We start from the raw sequence: 19,930 nt of genomic DNA on the forward strand, positions 1-19,930 counted from the left end.
AAATCACATGAGGTAACAAAAGTTCATCAACTCATGATTTGGGACTTCTTTAAACATGTTAAAAGAGTTACGTTTCAATTCACCTCTTTTTCCTTCTGATGAACGTATTCATGAGCAGTGAAACGATCAAGAAATGGTGAAAAGGAGAAGAGAAAAACCAAACACAGAGGTGATCTATACAAGCCCTCCCTTGAGTGATAACTGATAGTTGACTATTTCAGGAAATTAGGATTTTAAAAGACACAATATTCATTTATCTTTGCAAAAGTTCCCACAGTTACAGTATTTGTGAAACAGAATATGATTATAGTTATAGGTGAATGGACCTGGTTATAGTTGAATGGAAATTTACAAGGACTTTTATTAACCAGTTTCTTCCAAAGGAGGTAGGATCCATGTGGCAGAGATGCCTGGAAGGGAATCTTGAGCCCTAGCCTCTCTGCAGCTTCAGTGAGAGACAGCTTGGATGGCAGGAAAACCCCTCACACACAGCTTTGGGATCTTGGGCATGCCATCCTGCTTTCTCAGACTTCCTTGTGAGACAGAGGAGTTGGTCTTTAACAATTTTTAATGTTCCTTCAAGCAATAATAGCTGGATTTGATGAATTCATAAATATAGCCTCAGAGGGAGGAAGATAAATGTTGTGACTCCAGGAGAACCTGTCCCATCAGATGCATTGAGAGGACGGTTATGGATACTTGGAATTCTCACAAGTATGAAAAACTAGCTTAGAAATCCCTGAATAGCATTCCCATCAATCCAGTCAGTCAATATTACAACTTCCTTTTAGAGCTATTCCTGATTGGCTAAAATAATCAGAGATTAAGTCTCTCATAAAAACTAGAATCAGCATAAAGTAGAAATCAGCATAATACGCAGCATATGAATATATGTTATTGGCATATAACAATCCAGATCAGAATCCAGATCCAGAATCCACATTAGAATATACAGACCTGAGTTACACCAGCCAGACGGAAAGCAGCTAGGGACTCACCTTGAGGATAGTGGCCACTGTCTCCTGGGAGGCACTTCTCATGTCCTCCCCATTCACAGATAAGATCTGATCTCCCTGAATCAACCTCCCATCAAGGTCTGCGGCTCCACCTTTCACGATGTCAGAAATAAACACTCCACTTCCATTTCTGCGAATACCATAAAGCAGTGTAATGGCACCACCTAAGTATTTCTGTACTAAATCTGAGATTACTGATACTCTGCCCAAATGATAAACCTCAGAGTGCTCACCCTTTAAAGAGTTTATACCTAAATGCTGCCTATTGTAATACTCACTTTCATTGGCCCATGGGCATAATTTCTGCAAGAGGATAATTTTAATGAAATGAAATAGAAATTCACTTTAAAAAGGAAAGTGCTGTTAAAATGTGCAAGTTATTTCCTTAGAGATCAATTCAATTATTATCATCTGATCTATTTCTAGACTCTTTCTCACTCTCCCTCCCTTTCTCTGCCTCTATTACTTTAAGGTTTTAATTACATTTATTTTGCCATCAGATAAATAAATGTGCATATTAAAATTCAAGAGGTTAAAAAGCGGGACCTTGAAAAGTCCTCCTCTCACCTCTATTCTGTCCCCCTTCTCTTCTCAGAGGTAACCAATGTTACCCATTTCTCAGGTATCTCCAAGAGATATTCTGAGTATACATAAGAAATACCTGTATGTATAGTACATATATTTGTAAGTGGATATACATGCACATATATTCCTTTTATCCCATACAGTTTTATTCTAACTTTGCTTTTTTCACTTAACACACTTTGGCAATGGTCTTTATCAGCACTTGGAGCTTCCTCAATAATTTTTTTTATGGCCACATACTATTCTATGAATGTTCCTTAATTTCATTTATTGGTAAACTATTGATAGGTGTACAAGTTATTTCCATTCTTTGGCTATTCCAAACAACATACAGTGAATAACATACCTACAAGCATATTGCTGGGATAAATTCCGAGTCATGACGTTGCTAAAGAAGTGTGAATTTTGGACGCTTATACATCTGCCCTTTTACAATGAAACCTCTCGTGCTAAGGAATGTAAATGTTCCTTACAAACTCAATCTAAAATGCTGGTGTTGTATGAAGATTGTTTCATCAACCTACTACGAGACAATAAGGGAAAAAAACATTACTCTAAGTGGAATCTCTCCAAGCACAAGTACACATCACAAGAGAGCAAACTTTAACATGGGCTCCATCAGCTGCTCTGCACCCAGATGTGCACTAAGTTTGCTTAGAAATATGTGTCCTCAGCTCTTCTGTTTTGTAATGCATTTCCAAAATGATAGTTCTATGGTGCTAAAGTGAAAAATGAGATTATGAGAGCACAGTACATAGCACAAACTCAGTGCTTAAAAAGGGTATTTTTTCTTTTTTCTTTTTAGGGCCGCACCTGCGGCATAGAGAAGTTCCCAGGCCAGAGGTCAAACCAGAGCCACAGGTACTGGCCTACACCACAGCCACATCAGTGCAGGATCCGAGCTTTATCTGCGACCTACACCACAGCCCATGGCAATGCCAGATCCTCAACCCACTGATCGAAGCCAGGGATCGAACCCACAACCTCATGGTTCCTAGTTGGATTCGTTTCCACTGCACCACTACAGGAACTCCAGCTAATATCTTAATAACAGCTCAGACTGCTGGAAAAATCTCTAGGCTAGTCAGCAGAGGTCTGTGAGGGCAGATGACAATGTATATAAAATCAAGTTTGGAGTTCCCGCAATGGCTCAGTGGAAACGAATCTGACTAGCATCCATGAGGACACAGGTTCGATCCCTGCCCTTGCTCAGTGGGTTAAGGATCCGGTGTTGCCGTGAACTGTGGTGGAGGTTGCTGTGGCTCTGGTGTAAGCCGGTCGGTAGTTGTAGCTCCGATTAGACCCCTAGTCTGGGAACCACCATATGCCACAGGAGTGGCCCTAGAAAAGGCAAAAAAAGACAAAAAAAAAGTTCAATTCTTCCTAATATGGTTGATACCATTTAAAGCCATATTGGGGCGTCAAGTGAAAATCCTGCAGCCCCATTGGAACAAGTACACTGTAAATATCTAAAGCCAGTAAATGGTGGAAGCTGGAACTGCAGTTTCAAGATCCTACTTATTCTCTTATTTATTAATATTATTCTGGAATAACTATTGCCATTCTTATGAGTAAGCAGCATGGATTTGAAAAGAGAAGCCAAGCCATAGGGATCTACCTACATCTTTGGTGCAAGCTGTTATTTTGGGGACATCTTTCTTTTTTAAATCTTTTTTTTTTTGGCTGCGCCTGTGGCACGTAGAAGTTCCTGGACCAGGGACTGAACCTGTGCCACAGCAGTCACTTGGGCCAGAGTAGTGATAACACTGGATCTTTAACCTCTAGCCCAACAGGGAACTCCTGGGAACATCTTTCTTAATAAAACACTGTCAGGAAGAATCTATGTCACTCAACTATGTCAACTCAGCTAATTTCAGTAACTCTTCAAGTAGCTTTAGGTAACGGAGTATGAAATTAACATGGTACTCTATGGCACAGCAATTGTCCTAACCCAACATTGTATATATAAATCTTTCTTGATACTAGCTGTTTCTTGGGTATGGTTGCTTTAATTAACCTCCACAAGCCTCCGATCTAAGTGACTTCAAGTTGAGAGAACTTTGTTGACTCTGTTCTTACTCAAAATGGGAATTAAAGTCTAAACAGTCTAGGTTGACTGGACTTAGAGTTCTCTCTCTCTCTTTTTTTTTTTAAAGACTCAACTGACTGATGTACAAATCCAGTTTTCTTTTTAGGGCCGCATCTGCAGCATATGGAAGTTCCCAGGCTAGAGGTTGACCTACAGCTGCCAGCCTATGCCATAGCCATGCCAGTTCTGAGCCATGTCTACGACCTACAACCACAGCTCATGGCGACACCAGAGCCCCGACCCACTGAGAGGGGCCAGGGATTGAACCCGCATCCTCATGGATTCTAGTTGGATTCAGTTCCTCTTCGCCATAGAACTCTCCATAGAGTTCTATCTTTATATGACACAGTTTTTGGCTAAGACCAGCTCAGAAACATAACTGATCTTATTTAAATGTTCATAAATATGTTATTTAGAAATTAAGGAGTTCCCTTTGTGGCTCAGTGGTTAATGAACCCAACTAGGATCCATGAGGATTCAGATTCAATCCCTGGCCTCGCTCAGTGGGTTAAGGATCCAGCGTTGCCGTGAGCTGTGGTGTAGGTTGAAGATGTGGCTTGGATCCTGTGTTGCTGTGGCTGTGGTATAGGCTGGCAGCTGCAGCTTCGATTCAACCCCTAGCCTGGGAACCTCCATATGCCGCCAAAAGCAAAGGAAAAAAAAAAAAGAAAGAAAGAAAGAAATCAAGTCACTAGTCTGCACTAGGCTTACTAGGTTTTCTCTTTGGGTGTTTACAGGCATTAGTCCCTAGGATTCCAAAGGAACAAGGCCAATCGGTCCTGACATTCACGTCATTTCCTTACCGTTTCCCAACGATGCTTAGGCCCAGTCCTCGGCCGGCCTTCTTCTGCAGATCCACGGGAAAAACCTCCAAGTTCTCCTCATCCCTATAGTGGGCCTCATCTCTATACACCACCAGTCGTACCTTCTGGGGGGTCTGCCTCAGAGCTGTGATGGCTTCTTCGTGGCTGGCGCTTCTGAGGTCAATCCCGTTAACCTGGAACAGTTGGCATCTGAGATGGGCTGCTGACAGCAGAAGCCTCTCTGCCTGCTGGAGCTCCTTGACCCAACCCACGAAAAACCTCTAGAAATTTCCAGCCACTTCCAAACATACTGGTAGTGACCACTAGCAGTCATAGCTGCTTCAGATACCAAGGACGTAACCCTTACACCCCACACTGCCCCCACCCCCACCAAAAAATATAGAGGGTAGGTTAGTACACAGGAGAATGTGACTTTAGATAGCTGTGAACTCTACTACGAACTCAGCCTGAGAGAGCAAGGACTGACTGGCTCATATAATTAAGGTCAAAGGGGAAATAAACATTAGTGTTCGGTCAGCAGCTTTTAGACGCAGAAGGCTTATTGAATTTGACATCCTCGTCCATAACTACTGACATCACAACTACTTCAGAACAGGCCAGAAAGAGAGGAGGGACTGGAATTTGACAGCGTCATAGACACCCTGAAGCCCGCTTATTTGAACCTGGATCCAAGTGAGCAGAGATAGGACCGTGCATTCGACAGCAAACTGCACCAGAAACAGCACTGAGTAAAAACACCACCCTGTTTCTGGCTGGTCACGTAACCTCTGAGCCTCTGTTTCCTTGTCTGTTAAATGGAAATTATAGCCAACTTTTTACTTAACAAATGCCTTTCATGAGCATTTTACTCAATTAATCCTCACATTAACTCTTTGAAATAGATACCATCTCCATTTTACAGATGAGGAAACTGAGGTATGGAGAGGTTACATGACTTAACCAAGATTACACAGCTAGCACATGGAGGGGCCACAGTTTGAACCCGGACCACCTTTCTTTCCACCCTTAGTCTCTATACCATGCTGCCTCATCTTACGCTGGGTTTTTGGAGCCCTCTGCTACAAGGAAAGTCAAATATTTTATTTATTTTTTGCTTTTTAGGGCTGCATGTGCGGCATATGGAATTTCCCAGGCTAGGGGTCGAATCAGAGCTGCAGTTGCTGGCCTACACCATAGCCATAGCAATGCAGGATCCTTAACCCACTGAGCAAGGCCAGGGATTGAAGCCGTATCCTCATGGATACTGGTTGGCTCTGTTCCTGCTGAGACACAACAGGAACTCCCAAAAAGTCAGGATTGATGTTGGTAAGTGAACTTCACACAAGGGAGAAATAGAGGGGCAGGGCAGCCCAGGCTCAAAGGAAGGGAGTCCTGGGTCTCTTCTTCAAGGTCACAGCTAAAAAGATCCAAACAAAGGGAAGGATGGGCCCAGGCTGTGGCCAGGTAGCTGGCAGAATAGGACCGTTCTTTCAAGACGCTGGTCTCAGTCCGTGTTTTGGTCCATGCCTGTGTGTCCTGGGCAGGTCAAACCTACGTCTGCACCTTTATTCCCTCATCTGTATAATGAAGGGCTGCTCTACAGGCTTTTTCAGTTTTAACATTCCAAACACTTGTGCATAAAGAATGGTTGCAGGAGTTCCCGTTGTGGCATAGTGGAAATGAATCTGACTAGTATCCATAAGGATGCGAGTTTGATCCCTGGCCTCACTCAGTGGGTTAAGGATATCCGGTGTTCCCATGAGCTGTGGTATAGGTTGCAGACATGGCTCAGATCTGGCATTGCTGTGGCTGTGGCCAGCAGACATAGCTCTGATTCAACCCCTAGCCTAAAAACTTCATATGCTGGTTGTGCAATGCTAAAAAGCAAAAGAATGGTTACAGAGAAAGAAAAAAGAGGAATGAGCCTTCTGGAGGAAGTGATTTTTAAAATTTTTTTTTTAGTTTTGTCTTTTGTCTTTTTAGGGCTGCACCTGTGGCATATGGAGGTTCCCAGGCTAGGGGTATAATTGGAGCTACAGCTGCTGGCCTACACCACAGCCACAGCAACACAGGATCGAAGCTGCGTCTGCGACCTACACCACAGCTCATGGCAACGCTGGATCCTTAACCCACTGAGTGAGGAGGTGATTTTTGAGCTATTATTTAAAGCTGATTCTATGAGTCAAGAAAATGATTAAAAGCCTGATTTTTCAGAGTTCCTGTTGTGGCTCAGTGGTTAATGAACCCAACTAGTAGCAATGAGGACACCGTTTCAGTCCCCGGTCTCGCTCAGTGGGTTAAGGATCCGGCGTTGCCATGAGCTGCGGTGTAGGTCCCAGATGCAGCTCGGATTCAGCATTGCTGTGGCTCTGGCGCAGGCTGGCAGCAACAGCTCCAATTAGACCCCTAGCCTGGGAACCTCCATATGCCTCGGGTGCGGCCCTAAAAAGACAAATACATAAATAAATACATAAATAAATAAAATGCAAGCCTGATTTTCAAGCTGCTTTTTCTTTTCTGGTACATCTTGGTGAGTGTGTGTACTTGTTTAGATTAACTACACCTAGATTGACAGTGGTTAGGCATGGGTTTTGGATATAGATGGACTTTGGTTCGAGTGCTGATTTCAACTTACTGTGTGCAACCCTATATACGGTACTTTAGGCAGCTTCACCTCTGACTTCCACCAGCTGGAGAGTCATCATCTTTAACATCACCTTCATATCTATGTAGTGTTGTGAGGATTAAACGAAACAAGCCCTGTAGTATATTCGGCATAGCTTGGCGCACAGTTAAGTCGATGGAAATTAGAAATTGCTATTTTACAAGGAACTGAAGTCACTGCAGTCGAGGCTGTGCTCTCTCAGCACCAGCACTCACTTTAGGCCCACGAACGCACTTTCATTTTTCCTGAGATAAAACCCACAGAACGAAAGGGAAAACAATGTCTCTGGCAAAAGTGGCCTGAGCTGATTATTTTCCTGTATTCCAACAGATGGCACACTAGACCACTTCTGTTACTCAACTGAAAAAAAAGTTACCTCCATGAACGGAAGGTGAATTCTCTAAGCCTCTAAAATATCTTTGGAAAGGCCCTAACAGCTATGCTTTTAATTAAAAGCATTGTCATTAAACTGTAATGTGACAAAAGCAATTCACACTAAATGGCAGCATCAAGATGTCTGTTCAAATCAAAGTGATCGGTTCCAAGTTCACAATTTTCATTTTCTCCTCTATGGAGAGACACCACTAAATGCACCAATAATCGTAAGAGAAATACTGCCGTGCGGCTAGAGTATTGTGCGGTGATGTATTACCTTAAGTGCCTTCCATAAGTAGCAGATAAATTATTCAGAACACTGATTATAGAGAAGTAGGGGTGGCAACAACAGGACTCCCTTTTTGAGAAGGGCCATAGGAAGCCCCATTTGTCAGGATGTATATCATGTCCCTCCAGTAGGACGAGCGTGAGGGGAAGAGAGTGAGCTGCTGCTTTGGAAGGAAAGAATAATCAAACTAAGGGCAGCCATTCCACGTTATTTGATTCCACAGGGAAAAATAAGGTATGAACCCTCTCCTCTTTCTGTTCCCACTTGTACAAAAATAGAAGGGGATCACAGGAGTAGGGGTAGGGTAAGAGGAAGGACTGACCCTTTAAAAAGATCATAAAGTACAGAGTCCATGCCAATTAATTATTTGACTATATCATTGTAAGCAAAATCTGGCTTGTCTTAATTTTAACATGAGGATAGCATAAAACCACGGAAGGCCAGCTTGCATAATGCAGAGGACTCATGAGTAGAAAGGTCATTGTTTGGAAAAATACGGTCTCAAAATATATCACCGAGGCTGATCTGTCTTCTTCTCGAGGCAACCTTCAGGCCCCAGGCTGATTATATCTCATTATACATCTGTACACAGAGACAAAATCAGAACAAGTTCAAATGTGGAGTCTAAAGGTGCTTGGAAAGGAGACATGTTCCTTGACCAAACTGAGAGCTATATTTCTTTCTTTTCTTTTTTGGCCATGCCCATGGCATGAGGAAATTCCTGGGCCAGGGATCAACACCACACTTGTAACCAGAGCCATGGCAGTGACAATGCTGGATCCTTTACCCACTAAGCCACCAGGGACCTCTGAGAGCTACATTTATTAACAAAACACACAATATTCTTTTGTGGACAAGACCCTGTCTGGCCATCTTTCTTGGGGGGGGGGTCTATTTTAGGGCTACATCCATGGCATATGGAAGTTCGGAGGCTAGGGGTTGAATTGGAGCTGCAGCTGCAGGCCTACATCACAGACACAGCAACGTTAGATCCGAGCTGTGTCTGTGACTTACACCGCAGCTCATGGCAACATCAGATCCTTAACCCACTGAGCAAGGCCAGGGATCAAACCTGCATCCTCATGGATACTAGTTGGGTTTGTTACCACTAAGCCACAAAGGGAACTCCTGTCTGGCCATCTTTAATGAGAAGTGTAGACCATCCATCCACATTGGGTAATATAACTCGGCCAAATGCCAGGAAATAGTTTACTTGACCTTTCAAATTCTCCTTGCACTTAAAACAAATTTGCTTTCTTCATGCTAATCTGTCCTAAGTATTCACTTGAACATAAATATACTTTATGGAAGAGAGTAGCTATAGCTGACGGTCTATTCAATACAAATAGATAAATTAAAAATTTTTCTTTTATTAAGGTATAACTGCTATGACACAAACTATACATATATAAAGTATACAATTTATACTGTAATTTATACCTGTGCAACCATTGCCACAATCAAGATAATGCACATTTTTAAATCCATATGACCATTACGGAAAAATGTGTGGGCTTACAAATCATCTAAGTACCAAGACATGGATGCATCTGTATTCTTTTGAATATTCAATCTATTCCTCTGTAAACCAATTATGATAGCGAGAGCTAATTAAAAAATCTGGGGGCAGAGGGGAACCCCTCAAAACTCCTGACCACTAAAAAACTGGTGTTGCATGTTAAGCAGACAAGTCCATTCCCAAAGAGGACACACTTATTTTTCTAACCTCATACACTTGCACTTTAATGAACACACTGGGAATATGTCCTAATCCAGTGATGAAGTACAGTACAGGCCTGCAGAGAAACCCTATAACTTGTCCTGAATTTAATTTGTAGTCAGCCTGGCCTCTCCTTTAACTCCTTCTTGCCTATATTCCCTACCCTTAATTATATCTCTAGTTTCATCTTGGGAGGCAGACTTGAAACACCAACGGGAAAAATAAAATTCTATGATGTCATGCATAATGTGCTATATTAAAGTTGCAAAGCAAAAATGCACATGCCCACCATAAAATGTTAACTATTCAATTAAATTCATCCAATGAAAGAAATAAATGTTGCCTAAAGTTTTCACACCATTGAAAAAGCTCTTTAGTTTCACCTACCAGAATGCCTGGCATTGACTTGCTCTTCAACCGTTACCTAGTTCAGATATTGCCTGCCCTGGCTCTTTTTAAAAGGCTTTAACACCTTTCCAAATGAGAGTCCTTTTAAAAGAGGCAAGTTAAGTTTCAATGTTTAATAAATACCATATACCACCTAAAGAGAAGATTCTACATTTTCATCAGCTGGAAAGCAAAGATGCCAGGGGATGGACCTCCACGTGACATAAACATTTATCAGGAATAAGAAAAATATACTTAGACCTGCAATAAAATCTTTTAAGATATCAAATGTGCATGTTTATGTGTGTCTATAGAAGGGAATTTAATAAGAGGTAATAGAGATGGAAAAAGTAAACTGCAATACTATAGAGTTTCCCTTGATAAAATTATAGAACCATGAGCGGTACTTTCCCTTTTAATTAAAAAAAGTTTCCAGAGACAGATTTAGGTTGATAATCTGTCATAATTCCAATGACAGCTATTTGATGCATATCAGAATAAAAAAGAATATGAAGAATACACACACACAAAAAAAAACAAAGAAAAAGAAGAAAGAATATAGTACATGTTTTGTTAAATTTGGAAAAAAATAAGTGAGGATACAGTTGAATGGGAGACAGTGAATAGGTAAATTGACTGCTGGTCAAGTCAGTAAAGGAACCATATTGGATGGTATGAAACAGAATTCATAATCATACCTCTAATATCTGGTCACCAGCCCAAAGTCTTCCATCTCGGGATGCTGCCCCTTCTTCATAGACTTCGTGTATAACTATAGCATCCTATGAAAAAAAAAATCCTTATTAATTTTCAACAACCATAAATGCTTCCTTAAGCAAACAACCAAACCATAGGCAGCAATCCATAATTTGCAATTTTCTAATAAAGCCATATTTTATTTGACTTAAAATACACAGTTATGGTACATTTAGAGGTATAATTAATTTTTCCTAAGTTTATTATTTCATTCTTTTAGGACTGGTTTTGCCTAATATTTCAGGTTAAACTTCCCCCGTGTGTTTTACTGTTAACTCTGTGTGTACATTGCTGTTACGTATAAACTTGAGGTGAACTATGCCTCATTCTTATTTACATTTTACGGTATATTTTGAAACATGGTTTCAGGTATTTATTGATATTCAAAGATTTGGCATAGCTGTGTGGCCTGATGAAGGGGGCCCGTCAGGCCTCATTACTTCGGCAATGAAAGACAAGAACTTAGTGGAATGAACTGGCCCTGGAGGACAGAGCATGGAGTAGGGGAAAGGGCAATCTAAGACCAATGTGGGTTCAAATCCAGACTCTGCCCCTGTGCAATCTTGAGCAAATTAACTCCTGAACTCAGGCTTCTGAACCATAGAATCAGGACAGACAGTAGTTACGGTAGGTAAGGTTTGGTTGAAGAAAGTTTAATGAGTTAAAAAAATCATTTTTCTTCAAATTAATAAGCTTAAATTTGTTATCATCATAAAAATAACATGTATCAATGTAAAGGACTTGAGCAAAACCACAGGGTGTAGGAAACCACAAAAAGACTGCCTACTGTGCCTGGCCTTCAGTCCTGCTCCCCAGAAACAACGACCACCAACAGTTTCCTAAGGATCCCTCCGGACAATTTACATCCATACACCCAATTATTTATGTTCTGGTGAGATGTATTTGAAAACATTCAATTGTGTATGTTCATACAATCTTTCCCCTTTCCCTCAGGTTGAACAAGAAGTCAAGCTTTGACATTTCTTGCCTCAGGGATTTTTGTGGAGCTGAAAACTGAAGCAACCAGAAGTCAGTTTTTTCTGCTGCTTATAAAAGTGAAGGGCACTGAAAAACCGATGTTACAGGAGGTGCTAGGAGTCTTGGAGAGCTGCTGGGAGAGGAAAAGTGCCTTTGAATGGAGACTAGAAACAGAGTTGTGTGGAGCTCCCCCTGTGGCACAATGGGATGGGCAGTGTCTTGGGAGCACTGGGACATAGATTCGATCCCCAGCCGGGCACAGTGGGTTAAGGATCCAGTGTTGCTGCAACTGAGGCTAAGGTCATGACTGCGTCTGGGATCTGATTCCTGGCCCGGGAACTCCATATGCTGTGGGGTGGCCAAAAAAGAAAAGGAAAAGAAACAGCAATCCTGAGGAACAAAAACCATGCAGGAGGCATAACTCTCCCAGACTTCAGGCAATATTATAAAGCCGTGGTAATCAAGACGGTGTGGTACTGGTACCAAAACAGATATACAGACCAATGGCACAGAAGAGAGAACCCAGAAATAAATCCAGAGACCAAGAGTCAATTTATCTTCGACAAAGGAGGCAAGAATATAAATGGGAAAAAGAGTCTTTTCAGGAAGTGGTGCTGGGAAAACTGGACAGCTGCATGTAAATCAGTGAAACTAGAACACACCCTCATATCATATACAAAAATAAACTCAAAATGGCTTAAAGACTTAAACGTAAGGCAAGACACCATCAAACTCCTAGAAGAGAACATAGTAAACATTCTCGACATCAACCTTGCAAATGTTTTCTTAGGTCAGTCTCCCAAGGCAAAATAAATAAAAACAAAAACAAACCAATGGGACCTAATCAAACTGACAAACTTTTGTATAGCAAAGGAAACCATAAAAAACCAAACCAAACCAAACAAAAACAACAACAAAAACCCTACAGAATGGGAGAAAACAGTTTCAAATGATGCAATTAACAAGGGCTTAATCTCTAAAATATATAAACAATTTATACAATTCAATAGCAAAAGAACCAACAACACAATTGAAAAATGGGCAAAAGAACTGAAGACATTTCTCCAAAGAAGATATACAGGTGGCCAACATGAAAAAATGCTCAACATCACTGACTATTAAAGAAATACAAATCAAAACTACCATGAGGTACCACTTCACACCTATCAGAATCGCCATCATTAATAAATCCACAAATAACAAATGCTAGAGAGGGTATGGAGAAAAGGGAACCCTCCTACACTGTTGGTAAGAATGTAAATTGGTACAACCACTATGGAAAACAGCATGGAGGTACCTTAGAAAACTAAATATAGAACTACCATACGACCCAGCAATCTTACTCTTGGGCATATATCCAGACAAAACTTCCCTTGAAAAAGACACATGTACCCGCATGTTCATTGCAGGACTAGTCATAATAGCCAAGACATTGAAACAACCTAAATGTCCATCAACAGAAGAATGGATTAAGAAGACGTGGTATATATACACAGTAGAATACTACTCAGCCATAAAAAAGAACAAAATAATGCCATTTCCAGAAACATGGATGGAACTAGAGACTCTCATACTAAATGAAGTCAGAAAGAGAAAGACAAATACCTTATGATATCACTTGCATCTGGAATCTAATATATGGCACAAATGAAACTTTCCACAGAAAAGAAACTCATCAACTTGGAGAATAGAATTCTGGTTTCCCAGAGGAGGGGAAGGGAGTGGGATGGACTGTGAATCTGTGGTTAACTGATGCAAATTATTGCATTTGGAATGGATAAGCAATGAGATCCTGCTGTATAGCACTGGGAACTATATCTAGTCACTTGTGATGGAGCACAATGGAGGATAATGTGAGAAAAAGAATGCATATGTATGAATGGGCCACTTTGCTGTACAGTAGAAAATTGACAGAATACTATAAACCAACTATAATGGAAAAAATAAAAATTATTAAAAAAAAAGAAAGAAAAGTAACAGAGATCTGAGGGTCCCCAGAGAAGTGAGGATTTGAGCCTTGCACTGCCCAGTGTCCTCACATTCCCTGGCCCTTCAGCCCACACACAGGAAAGACTCAGCAGGCAATGGTCAAAGGTGGCAGACTCCAAGCATCCCACAATGAAAGAAGTCTTGAGTCCAAGCATGAGGCCCGGAAGCAGGAGGACTTCTGGATGTGATGAGATGGTACAGGCTTGGATAAGCATGGGCTTATGATTAACAAGATGGATTGATGACAATGACCACAGGGGCCTACCAACATTGGGGAGCTTGTGGTAGAACCAGCTCAAAAAAGACTGAGGTTGACTCTGCCTCAGTCCAGAGTGTGGAGCTTCAGAGTTAGAATTAAATTCACTTGAAGTAAATAAATGAAATATTTCTTGTAAAAATATAAGATAACCCCAAACCAAACCTTTCAAAAAACTTCAAAAAAAAAAAAAAGTTCCTAGACAAACGCTGGGAAGCAACAAAAGAAAATAGGAGGTCTTTTAAGATGATCCATCTGGATTCCAAATATCTTTACAATATTAAATGCTCTTATTTTATCACCCACACAGTTCTGAAAATATTCTTTATTATGGCAACTACAGAGGCAGCCCCTAAGAGCCAGGAAAAGTTCCTGGATCCAGACAATTTACATTTTAGATTCTGTACCAGCAGTATATTTTAGACTATTCTTTGTTTTAACTCTGACTTATGAAATTTCCAGACCCAGAGAGCATTTATATTGCCAGGAGATTGTTTCTCTGAACTGTTTCAGGGGAATGATCTTGAGGAAACTTGCTGGGCCAGTGGCTTAAGGCAATCCCAACAACCCTGCCATTTGACACTAAGGGCCATTTTTATGAAGGTAGTGCAGGGAGCAACTGATGCAAGCTCCTGATTACACCCTGTGCCATGCTGGTTTTCAAAGCCTTGGTGGCCAAACACCCAATTTTCATTGGATTTGGGAGAATCAGACTGAACTCATACCATGCATGGCTTTTACAGAGTTGAATTTTCAGCATAAGCTCCTTTGATCTTGGAACATTACATAAATTGAATGGAAAATTTCTCTTAGTTCATACTCAAAGAGAAGAAAAAGACCCACTGAAGTTTTTGTTCAATAGAAGCAGCTTGAATTCAAACTCTTACTTTCTGGTACTCAATGAATTATAAATACATAAAATAAATATACTGCTAGTAAGCTCAAATAAATGCTGAACTCACTGCCAGTGATCTGTTTTTAGTCCATGAGTCTTGCCGTATGGAAAACTCCCTTTCTTTTTCTTTCTTTCTTTCACTTGACTACTGCTGTGATTTCTCTTAAAGTCAGAGAAATTACAAGAAAATGTGACACTCTGACCTGTCAATAGAAAAAGGTCACATTTCTTACCATGTGTTCCTGTCTGCCAGAAGTGTTCTATGAAGCTGTGGTTCTGGAGAGCAGTATTAGTTGGGGGTGACAGAGGTGAGCAAGAAGGACCACATTAGAAATGTGAGCCACTGAATTGAAAAGTTTTTTAAACTTACACAGTTCATAGCATGGGATAGAAATAGTAAGACAGATGCTGGTTTGGGATATTTTAGGCATCTGCCTGATAAACCTACATTAAAATTTTGGTTCTTTTTGGCTTTGAAAAAATTGTGATTAGATGAAATAATGGGTCATTGATGAAAGACCAACCTTTTTTATTTTAAAGAAAAGTGTGGAGTTGAGGCGTTCCCTTGTGGTACAGCAGTTAAGGATCCAGCATTGTTGCTGCAGCAGCTTGGGTTGCTGCTGTGGCACAGGTTCAATCCCTGGGTGGGAACTTCCACATCCCACAGACACAGCTGATTATACACTTCATTCTTACCTGCTCATTGTATCCTCCTGATCACAGTGCTTTTGCGCTATTGGGCAATATTGCTTATTGGCACAGTTCTGAGTGCTTGGTCCCCCTATCTTTGTATGTTTAAATAATACTCCACCCTGGATGCCTCAGTGACTCTGTCTACCAGTACCAAGGACATCTAAATGTCACCTCTTCCAGAAGCAGTCTATTGGTCCTTTCTCTGTGGCTGGGTTGCTGGCGCATGCTGAGAAGAGGCTGTAGAGATAAGTGATTATGAGGCAGGCCTCTGGAGTCAGACTTCTCAGTCCAAATCCTGGCCCTGCTACTTCTGCCCTGGGAAGACTGTTAACCTCTCCGTGTCCTCATTTTCACATGGTTTTAACAATACTATCTACACATAAGGCTTTAGGAACAATGCCAGCACGCAGTAAGGAGGTGATAACATCTCATATAACATCTGTGTGGCAAAGAGGCCCCACACTTTCCACTTGTGCCATTGAATCCTCCTAGCACCTATGCCAGTTTAGTATTATTAGTCTCATGTACAGTTGGGGAAAAGGAGGCTCAGAAGGGTCAGATTTAACCAGGTCTTTGCAGCTTCTAAGTAGGAAAGACGAAATTCCCACTTGGGACTGTTTAACACCAAAGCCTATGTTCCTAACCACTACTGCAAGCTTCTCATCTGCTTTGAATATTTTATTTTGCACTTGTATAAAAATAAACTTGAGATTTTCCATATGGCATCAATTCTGTTGAAATACTATCTCCTCGACTCCACAGCAAAAACCTTGAGGGCATGAGCTGATCCTTTTATAGAGAGTGAATAAACAGACAACTATGGAAGTGAAAACTGAAGCTTTGGGCTTAACGAGGTGGGTGATGATCTATGGGTCTCACTTGCTGGTGCTGGTACCTGATTAGGGATTTGCATGGCACAAAGCATGATGGGCAGGCCCCCTACCCACCCCGACACAAGGTCTTTCTTAATTCTACTTGTTATTCTTGTCGCTCTTTCATCTTCTCAGTCTTGGTTCTGTGTACTCATATTATTCACAGAATATTTTTTGCCCCCACAGGAGCAGATAGAGATCATTATATACAAGCAATAAATCAGTGTTTAAAATAAGAAGTGGAGTTCCCATCATGGCTCAGTGGTAACCAATCCAACTGGTATCCATGAGGACTTGGGTTGGATCTCTGGCCTAGATCAGTGGGTTAAGGATGCGGAGTTGCCGTGAGCTGTGGTGTAGGTCACAGACGAGGCTTGGATCCTGAGGTGCTGTGGCTGTGGTGTAGGCCAGCAGCTGCAGCTCCAATTGGACCCCTAGCCTGGGAATGTCCATATGCTACAGGTGAAGCCCTTAAAAAAAAAAGTGTTCAATCCAAGAAAATTAATTTCTCCTAATTAATGGTAGCCTTGAGAATCATTTATAGATGACCAAGACTGACATTAAAAAAAAACAACTAATTTTTCTTGGTAGCAAGGTGACTTTCACTGGAACAATAGGAATTTAAGTAAGATAGTTTGTTGACTTAATGTCGGAGCTGGACCAACAGTTTCCCCTGGACATCCAAATTTGAGCCAGAGAAGAATTTGATCAGAGAAGAAGAGCTGATAAGAGAAGAGCTGTTTGAGAGAGTTGGAGAGTCTCGCAAACAATGGGTTTTCCCTAATCAGAAGGGTAAGGCAGGATTTTAGAAATTAGGAAAATCTTCTACTTAAAAACTTCTCCCTCACCAGTCTATATCTGAAACACATTCAACTTGAAAAAAAAAATTCCCTTATTCCACAATTGGGGGTAATATTAAAACAAACAAACAAACAAAACCCCCAAAAACAGACAGCCAGGAAGAAGTAGCTGGCTAGGGAATTCATCATATTGTTTAAGGAATCACTCATTGCTTTAATGTCTCTATCCCTAAAATAGTAAGTATTTACTTACTTTAAAATATAAATAAAAGGAGTTCCTGCTGTGGTGCAGTGGAAACAAATCCGACTGGGAACCATGAGGCTGTGGGTTCAATTCCTGGCCTTGCTCAGTGGGTTAAGGATCTGGCGTTGACATAAGCTATGGTATAGGTCAAAGATGAGGCTCAGATCTGATGTTGCTGTGGCTGTGATGTAGGCCAGCAGCTGTAGCTCCAAATGGACCCCTAACCTGGGAACCTCCGTATGCCGCAAGTGTGGCCCTGAAAAGCGCAAAAAAAAAAAGTGTGTGTATATATATATATATATATATATATATATATATATTATATATATATATATATAAAGTATGTATACATATATATAAAGTGTGTGTGTATGTGTATATATATATATATATATATAAAATAAGCACATGGTATTAGCCTCAAAAATAATATATGCTGAGATGTTTCTCTGTAGTACCTGTCCCTCACTCGATTCCCCTAATGAGAAACATTTAGTATGAATGTTTCTTATGTCCTTTTACAATGAGTCTATATATCTACATTTAGAATGTAGATATATACTTAGAAACCAAATTAGGCACCAAATACTTGAAGGTTGTGCCCTCTTTTATCTGCTACCTCCTTTGTTTCATGAAATTCTGTTGGAGCCAGCCAACCATCAGCTCTTCCGTGAAACCTCTGACTCTCTTCCCTGGTAAAGTGGATCAACCTGCCCTGTGGGTCACGACTCTCTTAGTATTGAACTTACAGATCACGATAGCTTGTTCATGGATCTAGGTCCTGTATCACCTCCTACCCTCAGTGGAGCCCTTCCAGAGAGGGGCTGTTCCCAACTCTTCTTTATATCCTGGTGCTGAGCCCAGAGTAGGAACTCAATAAATGTTTGCTAAATGACTATCAAGAAATGGGTTGGAGATAGAAAAAAGGCATCAAAATGACCCAGAAAGAGGAGGCTGGCAGGGTTATTAGGATGTCATAATCTTACCCTGACCCAAACAAGTTTCTGACATAAAAGTGATATACAATCAAAATACCCATCACACATGGATATTAAATCCATCTGAATTTCCGAAGGATTTACTTTAGCTCAGAGAGCAGTTTTAAAAAGCCAAGTATGAGGGACTTAATTATCACCAAGACCCACAAAAATCACAAATACCTCCAGGGGGATTTAAACTTTGAATTACTGGAAAAGAATTTCACAACATGCAGTAATGTATCCTTAGACAGAGTCAAAGTCATCAGACACTTCAGCCCATCAATCACCATTTTCTTTACTGTTCAAGCTGCCAACAAGTAGATAAAGTAACTCACAAACACACCAATCATTCAGCAAAAGGAAATTTTACTGTTGTCACAATAGGCCCATAACATTTAAAAAAGCCGTGTGTTAGAAAAATTAACCATGGGTCTCCTGTGGACTGAAGGCTACCAATGAGCACTGACTGCTGTGTGGGTAAACTATTTCCACAGAAAGAGGTTTTATAGTTTTCATTTCGAGATATTCAGTGGATTGTTCTAAAAAGCATTTTAGGACAAAACTTTGACAAAGAATTGTATGTCAGATATTATTATAAAGGACTACATATATAAGGCTTAATTTTACTGCTTGAAGGCACATCTTACTTAATTTGGATAACTCTGGAATTAAACTCAATCTTTGCCATACCTATAAAAGCCCCACACCCACACCTAAGGGACATTTTAACTATAGAAAAGTTTCACATTGAATTTCACATTCAAGTGGAAAACATATTTACCAATAATCCAAAAAGAGTGCTTTGTCTTTTTTACCCCCTGCTTTATGAGAAAAAATAAAATCCCTGCTAACAAGAAGAATTTAAAATATTATATGTAAAATGGGCATTTTCTTCCCCCTTTAGAAGAAGCCATGGTTCGGATTTGCAGCCTTAGAGGAGCAATGCTATTTTTAAACATTTAATAAAGTTCCCCTTTATGGCTGTGTGTGTTTAGAAGTCACACCGAGTTCCTGTTGTAGCTCAGGAGAAACGAATCTGACGAGGATCCATGAGGACACAGGTCCGATCCCTGGCCTCACTCAGTGGGTTAAGGATCTGGCACTGCCATGAGCTGTGGTGTAGGTCGCAGAAGAGGCTGGGATCTGGCGTTGCTGTGGCTGTGGCATATGCCAGCAACTGTGGTTCTGATTTGACCCCTAGCCTGGGAACCTCCATATGCTTCAAGTGCAGCCGGAAAAAAAGCAAAACAAAACAAAAGAAAGTCATACAGACATGCCTTCTATAGAGTTTACTTTCTTAACAAGAAGGCCAAACCAATGAAGGATGATAATACAGTGGGGTTAGTAAAACATGTAAATCAAAACTACATGCAACTCTACACTGAAAAACGCATGTAGATGAGTAAGTTACTGATTTGTGATAGCTATCACCGTTAGAGAGTTTAAAAAGAAAGTGTGGGTTAAAACTGTTATAGGATATCTCACTTTGAGCAAAGATGACAGGCTCCAAACTGTATTTATATAAAGGGAGGAGTATC

At 40.8% G+C, this 19,930-nt stretch overlaps 1 protein-coding gene across 3 annotated transcripts in view; it reads right to left on the reverse strand.

The window, feature by feature from the left end:
* PATJ (PATJ crumbs cell polarity complex component) overlaps nt 1-19,930 on the reverse strand; it is a 353,453-nt gene that overhangs the window by 37,509 nt on the left and 296,014 nt on the right. For all 3 annotated transcript variants that reach the window (XM_047788846.1, XM_047788847.1, XM_047788845.1), the window contains 3 exons: nt 10,628-10,711; nt 4,494-4,687; nt 999-1,146 (listed from right to left, as the gene is read on the reverse strand). In XM_047788846.1, coding sequence (XP_047644802.1) covers nt 999-1,146; nt 4,494-4,687; nt 10,628-10,711 — 426 coding nt within the window. The remainder of the gene's footprint in view (nt 1-998; nt 1,147-4,493; nt 4,688-10,627; nt 10,712-19,930) is intronic.

Source organism: Phacochoerus africanus, chromosome 8 (assembly GCF_016906955.1).
Source record: "Phacochoerus africanus isolate WHEZ1 chromosome 8, ROS_Pafr_v1, whole genome shotgun sequence".
Classification (NCBI taxonomy): Eukaryota; Metazoa; Chordata; class Mammalia; order Artiodactyla; family Suidae; genus Phacochoerus; species Phacochoerus africanus.